Source organism: Salvelinus namaycush, unplaced genomic scaffold (genome assembly GCF_016432855.1).
Source record: "Salvelinus namaycush isolate Seneca unplaced genomic scaffold, SaNama_1.0 Scaffold687, whole genome shotgun sequence".
Taxonomy (NCBI): Eukaryota; Metazoa; Chordata; class Actinopteri; order Salmoniformes; family Salmonidae; genus Salvelinus; species Salvelinus namaycush.
The window spans coordinates 27,840-39,164 of NW_024061405.1; the positions used below are offsets into that span (position 1 = coordinate 27,840).

At 42.9% G+C, this 11,325-nt stretch overlaps 1 protein-coding gene across 1 annotated transcript; it reads right to left on the minus strand.

Moving 5' to 3' along the window:
- Positions 1-430: 430 nt before the first annotated feature.
- On the minus strand, positions 431-3,102 carry LOC120042435 (fish-egg lectin-like). Its single transcript, XM_038987276.1, has 7 exons — positions 3,057-3,102; positions 2,315-2,357; positions 2,166-2,235; positions 1,817-2,050; positions 1,426-1,643; positions 1,174-1,292; positions 431-572 (listed from the first exon to the last, which is right to left on the minus strand). The coding sequence occupies exons 3-7, from the start codon at positions 2,218-2,220 to the stop codon at positions 431-433; spliced, it is 768 nt and encodes a 255-aa protein (XP_038843204.1). The 5' UTR covers positions 2,221-2,235; positions 2,315-2,357; positions 3,057-3,102.
- Positions 3,103-11,325: the final 8,223 nt, after the last annotated feature.

Consider the following 11,325-nt stretch of genomic DNA (forward strand, 5'->3'; position numbering starts at 1 on the left):
TGTTTTCCCCACCAAGATTTACATGCTAAAACCGCCACTGGCAGAGCAAACTAACATCCCCCTGGTCAATATGAAAACAAAGAAACACCGAAATTACAATAGCTTCAAACTGAATGCTTTATTTTAGCGGGAAATGATTATATAATGAGATAATAAGCATTGAAATTGATTCCATCCATCTCTATGAATGACCTCTGAAGCACAGCAAAACCCATGTGGCTGGTGAGCAAGATCATTAAGATCAGTGACAGAGATTGACAGAGATAAAGTACTGAACAGTATAGTTAGAGTAGTAGGTTTTAGAATTAAGGACTCTTATGAACTAATGTTGGGCATTCTCAAGCAGAAGACTGTTCCAGAAAGAGACATCAATGAGTTAGCAAGTGAACTTTAGACAGATCCCGAATGGCCTTCAGATGCAGAGGAGAGGCTAATGTGTGCACACCATGGTGACCGCAGTCTTGGAGACGACCCAAAGACGGCCCAGGTCGTAGGTCACGTGGCCCATGCGCATACACATTGGGATATTGCTCCATCCAGTGCCCTCTGGTTTACTGGCTGTGATTCCGTCTCTGTGTTGAAGAAAGGGTTGGGGATCATGTTTTAAAGCTTATGCATTTTTTTAAGTACATCCATTTTTGGACTTTAATAATTGAATAAAGCCATTGATTTTTAAGAATATAACTTCTGCCTCTTGAGCTTTATTCAACCACGTCAGAAGCTAAAATGTAAGTTTTTACTCAATTGTTTGTAAACAATGTTATTGTAAACAAACAATGTATAGCTTTAAAAAACATGTTACATTTTTTTTTTAAACAAATAATTGATGTTTTTGCATCCGTAGCTCCATGTATGGAATATGAGAGTGGTTACATGTCTCTAACTACATTCCTCAGCTGTTTACCAAAGCAAGTGGTGGGGTGTCTGGGAAGTTGTTTTATCACAAACTGTAGCTTTACAGGACATCCCACTTTACATATTTACCTTACACTGTCTACACATTTCTTTATAAGTCCTATAAGTTTAGATCTGATTATATTTGACTGATTTTATTTATGTATCTACAGTATTTTAGTTGTTGTGTAAAGAGCTTCACAAAGCATGTACAGTAAGGATAAGAATTATAATTAAAGGTATACCATTATTATACACATAGTTCAGTAGCAACCTTACCTGGTATAAACACTACCCGCAGAGTTGACCCCAAAGACACTACCATCAGTTGCCACCTCAATCATGGAAAGCTTGCCATCAATGTGACTCCACCCCTTGTTTTGGCATTCTTGATTCAGCTGGAAACAAACAGATTCAATCAGGGTTTTAGGACCATTTCAACAGTTAGAATATGAAACAGTTTTAGAATAACTGACACTCTCCATCCTCTACTACTCTACTCCAGCTCTCACACTCTTTCCCAGATCTTACACTCATTAAGAAGATATCATCATTCTTGTTGACTGCCCAGCACCCAAAGGGTCCACAACTGTAGTACTTCACAGCTCCTGGCAATCCTGTCCATGGAATGGGTGAGCCTGGACCCTTGTAACCAACTGTGGCACTACGTGTCAGACAGAATGGAGTATCGGCCATGTTAGCCCCCACAATAAACTGTTCACCTCCAGCATCCAACTGTTTCAGAAGGCCTGAAGACCACAAAGACAGACAGACGGACAAGCAAACAAGGAGCACATATCTGTCAGTACTGCCAAATGACCTACAAGTTACAATTTTTAAAAAAATCAACAGCCTGATGATATCAGGAATGCTAAAAAGAAGGTGTCGTCTGGATAAATATTGATTAATGCTTTCCACTTACCGGCAGCTTGCACCCAGTTACCGGCCACATACTTGTAGATTGAGTCTGCCTTGTTGACACCCCAGATCCCTGCTGGTCCTACAGTGATATGCTTCAGGGAACCAGGCAGGCGGATCCATTTATCACCTACCAGGTAGTAGGGGATTTGACTTGTGTCCGTAGCAACCACTTGCCCAAGTCCTGCATCGATCTGCATCAGATTCTTGATGTTTACTATCTCCCGACAGTCCCATGCTATGGAGACAAACACATATGAGTAGAGTACACCAATAAAAAGGAGGATGCCATTATGGAGCAAATTTCATCAACTCCAAGTTCATCAAGTATGTTTCAGATGATGGTAACTTACCATGACTGATGGCCAGGAGACAGAGGACCAGTAGGACGGCTGCAGTGACTCTCATTATGTCTCTGTAGATCTACAGTATAAAAGTTTGGTTTTACACCAGACTTCAATTGTCCCCTTGCAAGACTGCGCTTTTATAGCCCTGCACATACCTTTCACCAATGATGGCTTCCTGTTCCACCTGTTAAACGAAGACTTGGTGTCCGGGAGAGAGGAAAGTTGTGTTAGTCACCTGATGACAAAGATCATTCCTTTGTTCTTCTCATGTTTTCTGTGTTTACATTGTAATATGCATTTGCCATGTTTACATTTTGAAATACAGTGCCTATATAAAGTCCACACCCACCTTGGATTTCTTCAAATTTTTTATTACCAAGTGGGATTAAAACAGCTATAATAGCATTTTTTTGTCAACCATCTACACAAAACACTGTATTGTCATAGTGAAAGAAAACTGTCAAGTTGTCTAGGTGTTATAATTATTTCAGCTCTGCCCAAACTTGAAAACGGCTTGCTCAACACGTGAAGGATGCAAAGGGACCACTCAATTCCTTTCCAGTGTTTTATTATGGTTTTGATGCCATTTGTTGAATATGTTGAAACAGTTGATTTGTTGAATAGAGTAGTTGAATGACAGAGGAATAAGGAATAGGGAATAGGTTGATAACCTTAAACAGAGACTAAACATGCATTATTTTACACTAAACAATGCATGACACAGCAACAAAGCATGGCTTTGAATAAAGTAAACGTTTAAACAATTTAATCTAGCAATTACTTCTGCAGTCAGAAAATATCCACAACAAAAGAAGTCACCACTCCTACCAGAGTTAAACATGTAAATTGTGCTAAGCACTGGATGCAACATAATAAATTATTCCAAACATTACATACCAGTTGCGTCTTTAGGGTTGAACAATGAGCTGTGTGTATGTTGAGGACCAAACATTTTATACCCATGCTTATCTGCCAGGTGCGCATGTAAAAGTAGTCCCTCCAGAAATCCTGGCTCAATTTTTTAGTTCCACCCGTGTTTTTGGGTTATCTGCCCTCTTGAGGCCTGGAGTTCTTTAAAGGAAGAGCTGCCATTGTGCTCATGTTTTGAGTGTTCTGTTTTTTGACGCAAAAACTGATATTCTTTTAAATTAACGCAATATAAAACACAAATGTACCTCGATTATATACGTCCCCCCCCCAAGTCAATACATGGTAAAAACACCTTTGGCAGCGATTACAGTCTTCTTGGGTTAGTCTCATAAGAGCTTTGCACACCTATATTGTGCAATATTTGCCCATTTCTCTTTTAAAATCTTCTTCAAGCTACACTCTATATACAGAGTATGTGGACACAACTACAAATTTGTGAATTCAGCTATTTCAGCAACACCCGTTGCTGACAGGTGTCTAAAATCAAGCCAACAGCCATGCAATCTACATAAACAAACATTGGCATTAGAATGGCCTTACTGAAGAGCTCAATGACTTTCAACTTGGCACAGTCATAGGATGCCACCTTTCCAACAAGTCAGTTCATCAAATTTCTGCCCTGATAGAGCTGCCCGGTCAACTATAAGTGCTGTTATTGTGAAGTGGAAACATCTAGGAGCATCAACGGCTCAGCCGCGATGTGGTAGACCAAACAAGCTCACAGAACTGGACTGCCAACTGCTGAAGTGTATAGCGGGTAAAAATAGTCTGTCCTCGGTTGCAACACTCACTACCGAGTTCCAAACTGCCTCTGAAAGCAATGTCATCACAAGAACTGTTCGTTGGGATCTTCATGAAAACAAGCCTAAGATCACTATGCGTAATGCCAATCGTCAGCTGGAGTGGTGTAAATCTCGCCGCCATTGGACTCTGGAGCAGTGGAAACGCCTTCTCTTGAGTGATGAATCCCGCTTCACCATCTCAAATAAAATAAAATAAAATTGTGTTTGTCACATCTGCCGAATACATCAGGTGTAGACCTTACAGTGAAATGCTGTTAGGAGTGTGTATCGGAGGCGAAGTCAGGTGCAGGAGAGCAGAGTGTAGTGAACAGGCACACTTTTTATTTCGGTCAAGCAGTGAAATGCTTACTTACAAGCCCTTAACCAACAATGCAGTTGAAATAAATAAGTATTAAGTAAAAAATGGATAAGTAAAAATTTAAAAAACAAATATTTAAAGAGCAGCAGTAAAATAACAGTAGCGAGGCTATATAGAGGTCGTACCGGTACAGAGTCAATGTGTGTGTGTGTGGGGGAAGGGCACAGCTTAGTCGAGGTAATTGAGGTGGCAGTCCGACGGATGAATCTGGGTTTGGCGGATGCCAGGAGAACGCTACCTGCCCGAATGCATATTGCCAACTGTAAAGTTTGGTGGTGGAGAAATAATGGTCTTGGGATGGTTTAAGTGGTTCAGGCTAGGCCACACTAGGTCATATAGTGTCACGATCTTCGTTGGGAGAAAGAGAGGACCAATATGCATCATGGTAAGTGTTCATCTTGAATTTATTTAGAAAAGAGAACACTGAACGAACTAACAAAAATAACAAACAACGAACATGAAGCTATCGAATAAAGTGCTGACACAAAACACTACACATAGACAATCACCCACAACCCACAATGACAAAATAGGCTACCTAAATATGGTTCCCAATCAGAGACAACGACTAACACCTGTCTCTGATTGAGAACCATATCAGACCAAACACAGAAACAGAAAAACTAGACACACAACATAGAATGCCCACTCAGATCACACCCTGACCAAACAAAACATAGAAACATACAAAGCAAACTATGGTCAGGGCGTGACATATAGTTTATGTAAAAGATGTTGTGGATCATGGCAAGACCGCAATTTGCAAGTGTTGCCATAGATTTTCAAGCAGACTTAACTCAAAACTGTAACTTGGCCACTCAGGAACATTCACTGTCTTCTTGGTAACCAATCAGTGTAGATTTGTCTTAGTCCTGTTGAAAGGTGAATTCCTCTCCCGGTGTCTGGTGTGAAACAGACTGATCAGGTTGTCCTCTAGGATTTTGCCTGTACTTAGCTTCATCCTGTTTCTTTTCATCCTGAAAAACTCCCCAGTGTTTGCCAATGTCAAGCATACCCATACCATGATGCAGCCACCACCATGCTTTAAAATAAGGAGGCAGTTACTCAGTGAGGTGTTGTGTTGGATTTGCCCCAAACATAAGACTTTGCATTTAGGCCAAAACGTGTATTCGTTTGATGTGTTCATTGTGTTGCCTTGTTGTGCTGTTGTCTATGCTCAATAATGTTTGTACCATGCTTTGCGGTGCTACCATGCTGTGCTGCTACCATGCTGTGCTGCTGCCATGTTGTGTTGCTAACATGTTGTTGTCATGTTGTGTTGCTACCATGCTGTGTTTTCATGTGTTGCTGCCATGCTATGTTGTTGTCTTAGGTCTCTATATAGTGTTGTGGTGTCTCTCTTGTCGTGATGTGTGTTTTGTCCTATATTCTAATTACATTTTAGTTAAATAAATGTTAAATTAAAGAGATATTCAATATCTGATTTGTCATTGTTACCCAATTACCAATCACTGCCCTTTTTTATGAGGCTTTTGTAAAGCTCCCTGGTCTGTATAGTTGAATCTGTGCTTGAAATTCAATACTTGACTGAGGGATCTTACAGATGTTGTATGTACGCAGTGGTGGTTCTAGCTTGTATGGCTCCCTTGGCGAACCTCCACTTCAATGCCCCCCCCCCCCCCCCCCCCCGCCAACAACAAAAACACCATTCTGCTCTAACTGTAATTTATATTCAGACATTTGGAACAACACATATAAATAATCATAACATTTAAAACTATAAATATCAAAAAGAAGTAACAAAGACAAATAGAAATGGAAAGAAATTGTAGTATATAAATACAAATAAAAAAGAGAATCTAATTATTACACTATTACCCTATTGCTAACAAAAAACACACAAATAAAACTAAATTGCACAAATCCTGTATCACACAAATACACATATAGAATAACACACTTATAAAGAAGAGAACCTGATTATTGCACTTCAAACAAGAAACACACAAACTAAATTTCACAACTAATTGCATTACTAATTGCATTAGTACAGTACAAAGTTAGAGGTGCGCTATTTGATAGATTCCCCAACTCCCCCTACTCCCACTATAATCAGTGAACCCACTCCGACAAAGTTAATTGACCCACAGTGGTGTGGGGGCTGTGCTTGGCAAAGTGGGTGGGGTTATACCCTGCCTGTTTGGCCCTGTCCGGGGGTATCATCGGATAGTCCTGTCCGGGGGTATCATCGGATGGGGCCACAGTGTCTCCTGACCCCTCCTGTCTCAGCCTCCAGTATTGATGCTGCAGTAGTTTATGTGTCGGGTGTCTAGGGTTAGTCTGTTATATATGGAGTATTTCTCCTGTCTTATCCGGTGTCCTGTGTGTAAAGGGGTGCGTAACTGGTGGCAGTGAAGTCAGACGCAGGAGAGCAGAACTAGGTAATAGCCGGAGCAGTTTACTTTCAAAACCAACGGCATAAAGCAATAACAAACATGGGTACAAAACCCGACGCGCACCAGTAAACATGTGCACAAGCACTTACAACAAACAATTCCACACAAAGACATGGGGGGAACCGAGGGTTAAATACACAACACTTAATGAGGGAAATGAGAACTAGGTGTGTAGGAAGACAAGACAAAACAAATGGAAAATGAAAAGTGGATCGACGGTGGCTAGAAGACCGGTGACGCCGACCGCCGAACGCCATCTAAACAAGTAGAGGAACCGACTTCAGTGGAAGACGTGACACTGTGTGAATTTAAGTATGCTCTCTCTAATTCTCTCTTTCTTTCTTTCTCTCTCTCGGAGGACCTGAGCCCTAGGACCATGCCTCAGGACTACCTAGCATAATGACTCCTTGCTGTCCCCAGTCCACCTGGCCGTGCTGCTGCTCCAGTTTCAACCTGTTCTGCCTGCGGCTATGGAACTCTGACCTTTTCACCGGACATGCTACCTGTCCCAGACCCAATGTTTTCAACTCTCTAGAGACAGCAGGAGTGGTAGAGATACTCTCAATGATCGGCTATGAAAAGCCAACTGACATTTACTCCTGAGGTGCTGACCTGTTGCACCCTCGACAACTACTGTGATTATTATTATTTGACCATGCTTGTCATTTATGAACATTTGAACATCTTGGCCATGTTCTGTTATAATCTCCAGCCGGCACAGCCAGAAGAGGACTGGCCACCCCTCATAGCCTGGTTCCTCTCTGGGTTTCTTCCTAGGTTTTAGCGTTTCTAGGGAGTTTTTCCTAGCCACCGTGCTTCTACACCTGCATTGCTTGCTGTTTGTGGTTTTAGGCTGGGTTTCTGTACAGCACTTTGAGATATCAGCTGATGTAAGAAGGGCTATATAAATACATTTGATTTGATTTTGATTTGATTTACAGCTAAAGGCTATCAAATCTGGTCATCTATTGCGTTGGGGACAGAGAATAAAAGGAGCAGATTTCTGGGCATGGTAGAAAAGATTCAGGGCATAATGAACAGACACGGGTATGGTAGAGTGGAGGTAAACCTAGGCATTGAGTGACAATAAAAGAGGTTGCATCTCTGGAGGTGCTAGTTATGCTAGTTGAGGTCACCCCATTTGTGGGAGGAGGGGGAAAAGTGGTATCTGAGGCATGTTGTGTGGGGCTAGGGGCTCCATATAAAAAAAAACTATGACAACTACCCTAAACAACAGTATACAAGCCATATTGACATTAGAGAGACATTAAGCGAGGCATAAAGCAATCACAGGTGTTGATTGGGAGAGCTAGCTAAGACAACAACGGGTAAGACAGCAACAGCTAATCAGCCAAGACAACAACAACAGGTAAAATGGCGATGAATGAACAGTCCAGCAGGCATCAGCTATGGAGCCAGATGTCATAGGGTCCAGTGAACAGCAATAAATGAAACAGGGAAGTCGTTACTACGCTAGCAAGCGGGAGACACGGCGTTCATAAAGGTTAGCAGGCCGGGGCTAGCAGAAGCGTCTTCACCGATGTCCGACAAAGGCCGGTTGAGGGAACATCGTACGAAATTAAGTTGGCAGACCAGACGTGATGGATCGGCGGGGCTCCGTGTCGACAAAGGGTCCAGGCCAATTGGCAAAAGAGGTATGGTAGCTGGAGTAATTTTGTTTGCTAGCTGGGAGATGCGCCTGGCTCGGGGCTAACTGGTGCTAGCTTCGGGACAAGGGCGTTAGCCACTATAGCCACTCGGTAGCAGCTAGCTAGTTGCGATGATCCGATGCAAAGGTCCAGAGCTTACGGCAGGAATCCGGCAATGTAGTGGCTTCTAGTCGTGCTAGTGAAGAGTCCGGGGGGCATCAGCTTTGTAGCCGAGTGATCATAGGGTCCACTGAGCAGGCCGGGAGATGGGCCTGGCTCAAAGGCTAGCTTTGGGGCTGGGCCACTCGGTAGCAGCTAGCTAGCTGTGGTGATCTGGAATAATGGTCCAGTAATGGAGTAATCTGGAGTAATGGTGGAGAAAAGCAGTGCAATATTCTCAGGGTTGATATCGCACTGAGCAGACTGGCGGGTATTATCCAGGGTAAAAGTGGCTGGTGTCTGAGCTAGAGGTAAAGGCCGCTAGCAGTGGCTAACAATGACTAACTAGCTAGTAGCTAATTAGCTGATTAGCATCTGATGGCTAGCTTCTGATGGAGGTTCTAGCTGTAAGGTCTAAAAAAAAAAATGCGGATCTGTATCACATTGGGTGAGGTGGGTTGCCATCTTGGATCACTATGTGATACTACTTTGAAGAATCTAAAATATTAAATATATTTTGATTTGTTTAACACTTTTTTGGTAACTACACGATTCCATGTGTGTTATTTCACAGTTTTGATGTCTTCACTATTATTCTACAATGTAGAAAATAGTAAAACTAAAGAAAAACCCTTGAATGAGTAGTTGTGTCCTAACTTTTGGTACTGTAGGTGTATGGAAAGTTGTTGAGTGAGAAATGGGAATGAAGAAAGTTAACATTCTGTCAAACATGTTACTGTTGAATCTCATGGATCCTAAGGGGGAAGCACAGGGCAAATGTCTGGTTTCAGTCACAGGTAAGGGAGGACAGGCGTGGATTAAGGAGGAGAGAGGAATTCGGCCCAGGTCACAGGTCAGATGGAGTGAGAAGGATCAGACCACAAAGGTTTTAGCATCAGGCGGGGCCATGACTAAACCAGTGAGAGGAACCAAACAAGTTCTTGACTAGCAACAGAGATGTATTGGCTGTCTAGATGTGCAAGGAGTTGATTCCGGCTAGTGGGAGGACATAAATATATGTGTTTGTGCAGTCATGTTTTTGTATTTTGCAGTTGTTTAACCCAGTGGGTGAATGAACTTAGTTTGAGCTTTTCGTGAGTTTTTACTCTGTTCAGAACCTAACACAACCTTACCTAGTATAAACATCACCCAAAAAGTTGACCCCACTACCATCAGTTTCCACCTCAATCATAAAAAGCTTGCCGTCAATGGGACTCCACCCGTTGTTTAGGCAGTCTTGATTCAGCTGGAGACAAACAGATTCAATCAGGGTTTTAAAACAATTTCAACAGTTATAATATGAAACAGTTGTAAAATAACTGAGGTTCTCCATCCTCTACTACTCTGCTCCAGCTCTCACACTCTTTCCCAGATCTTACACTCATTGAGTAGATATCATCATTCTTGTTGACTGCCCATGGAAGGGGTGTCTGGTCCCTTGTGCGTGTCCGACAGTATGGAGTATCGTCCATGTTGGCCCCCACAATAAACTGTTCACCTCCAGCATCCACCTGCTTCAGAAGGCCTGAAGACAACAAAGACAGACGGACAGACAAGCAAACGGGAGCACGTATCTGTGAATTCTGCCAAATGACTTACATGTTAAAATTGTAAAACATTAATAACTTTTCAACACTCTGATGGTATCAGGAACGCTAAGAAGCATGTGCCCTCTGGATAAATATTGAGTAATGCTCTCCACTTACCTGCAGCTTCCACCCAGTTACCGGCCACACACTTGTGAATTGAGTCTGCCTTGTTGATACCCCAGATCCCTGCTGGTCCTACAGTGATATGATTCAGGGAACCAGGCAGGGAGACCGATTTATCACCTACCAGGTAGTAGGACATTTTAATTGTGTCTGTTGCAACCACTTGCCCAGTCCTAAAGTCTGCATCAGATTCTTGATGTCCACTAGCTCCTGACAGTCCCATGCTATAGAGACAAAGACAAATGAGTAGATTGCACCAATAAAATCTTGATAAGTATAAATTGAGATTTTACCCCAGACTTCAATCATCCCCTTGCAGGGCTTTGCGCTTTAATAGCCCTGCACATAGCATTAAAAGCAATGATGGCTTCCTGTTCCATCTGTATAACAAAGAGTTGATGGGAGGCTTGACCCAGACAGGCTTTTCTGGTTCTTCTGTAATGGTTAGGGTAAATACAGACAATTTATGGATAAGTGAAAGACCCCCTTACCTAACTAATGCTGCCCCGCATCCTAACTGCTACTGCCCCGCTACCTAACTGCTACTGCCCCGCTACCTAATTACTGCAGTGCTGCTACCTAACTGCTACTGCCCTGCTACCTAACTACTACTGCCCTGCTACCTAACTACTACTGCCCCACTACCTAACTGCTACTGCCTCGCTACCTAACTACTACTGCCCCACTACCTAACTGCTACTGCCTCGCTACCTAACTACTACTGCCCTGCTACCTAACTACTACTGCCCTGCTACCTAACTACTACTGCCCTGCTACCTAACTACTACTGCCCTGCTACCTAACTACTACTGCCCTGCTACCTAACTACTACTGCCCTGCTACCTAACTACTACTGCCCTGCTACCTAACTACTACTGCCCCGCTACCTAACTGCTACTGCCTCGCTACCTAACTACTACTGCCCCGCTACCTAACTGCTACTGCCTCGCTACCTAACTGCTACTGCCCTGCTACCTAACTACTACTGCCCCACTACCTAACTGCTACTGCCCTGCTACCTAACTGCTACTGCCCCACCACCTAACTGCTACTGCCTCGCTACCTAACTGCTACTGCTCTGCTACCTAACTACTACTGCCCTGCTACCTAACTACTACTGCCTCGCTACCTAACTGCT

Bases quoted from the DNA above. Each gene is read 5' to 3' on its own strand.
- LOC120042435 (XM_038987276.1), bottom strand. From the start codon at position 2,220: ATGAGAGTCACTGCAGCCGTCCTACTGGTCCTCTGTCTCCTGGCCATC. The intron at 2,051-2,165 runs GTAAGTTACCAT...TTGTCTCCATAG, and splicing joins TCTCCTGGCCATCAGTCATG to CATGGGACTGTCGGGAGATA. The intron at 1,644-1,816 runs GTAAGTGGAAAG...TGTGGTCTTCAG, and splicing joins TAACTGGGTGCAAGCTGCCG to GCCTTCTGAAACAGTTGGAT.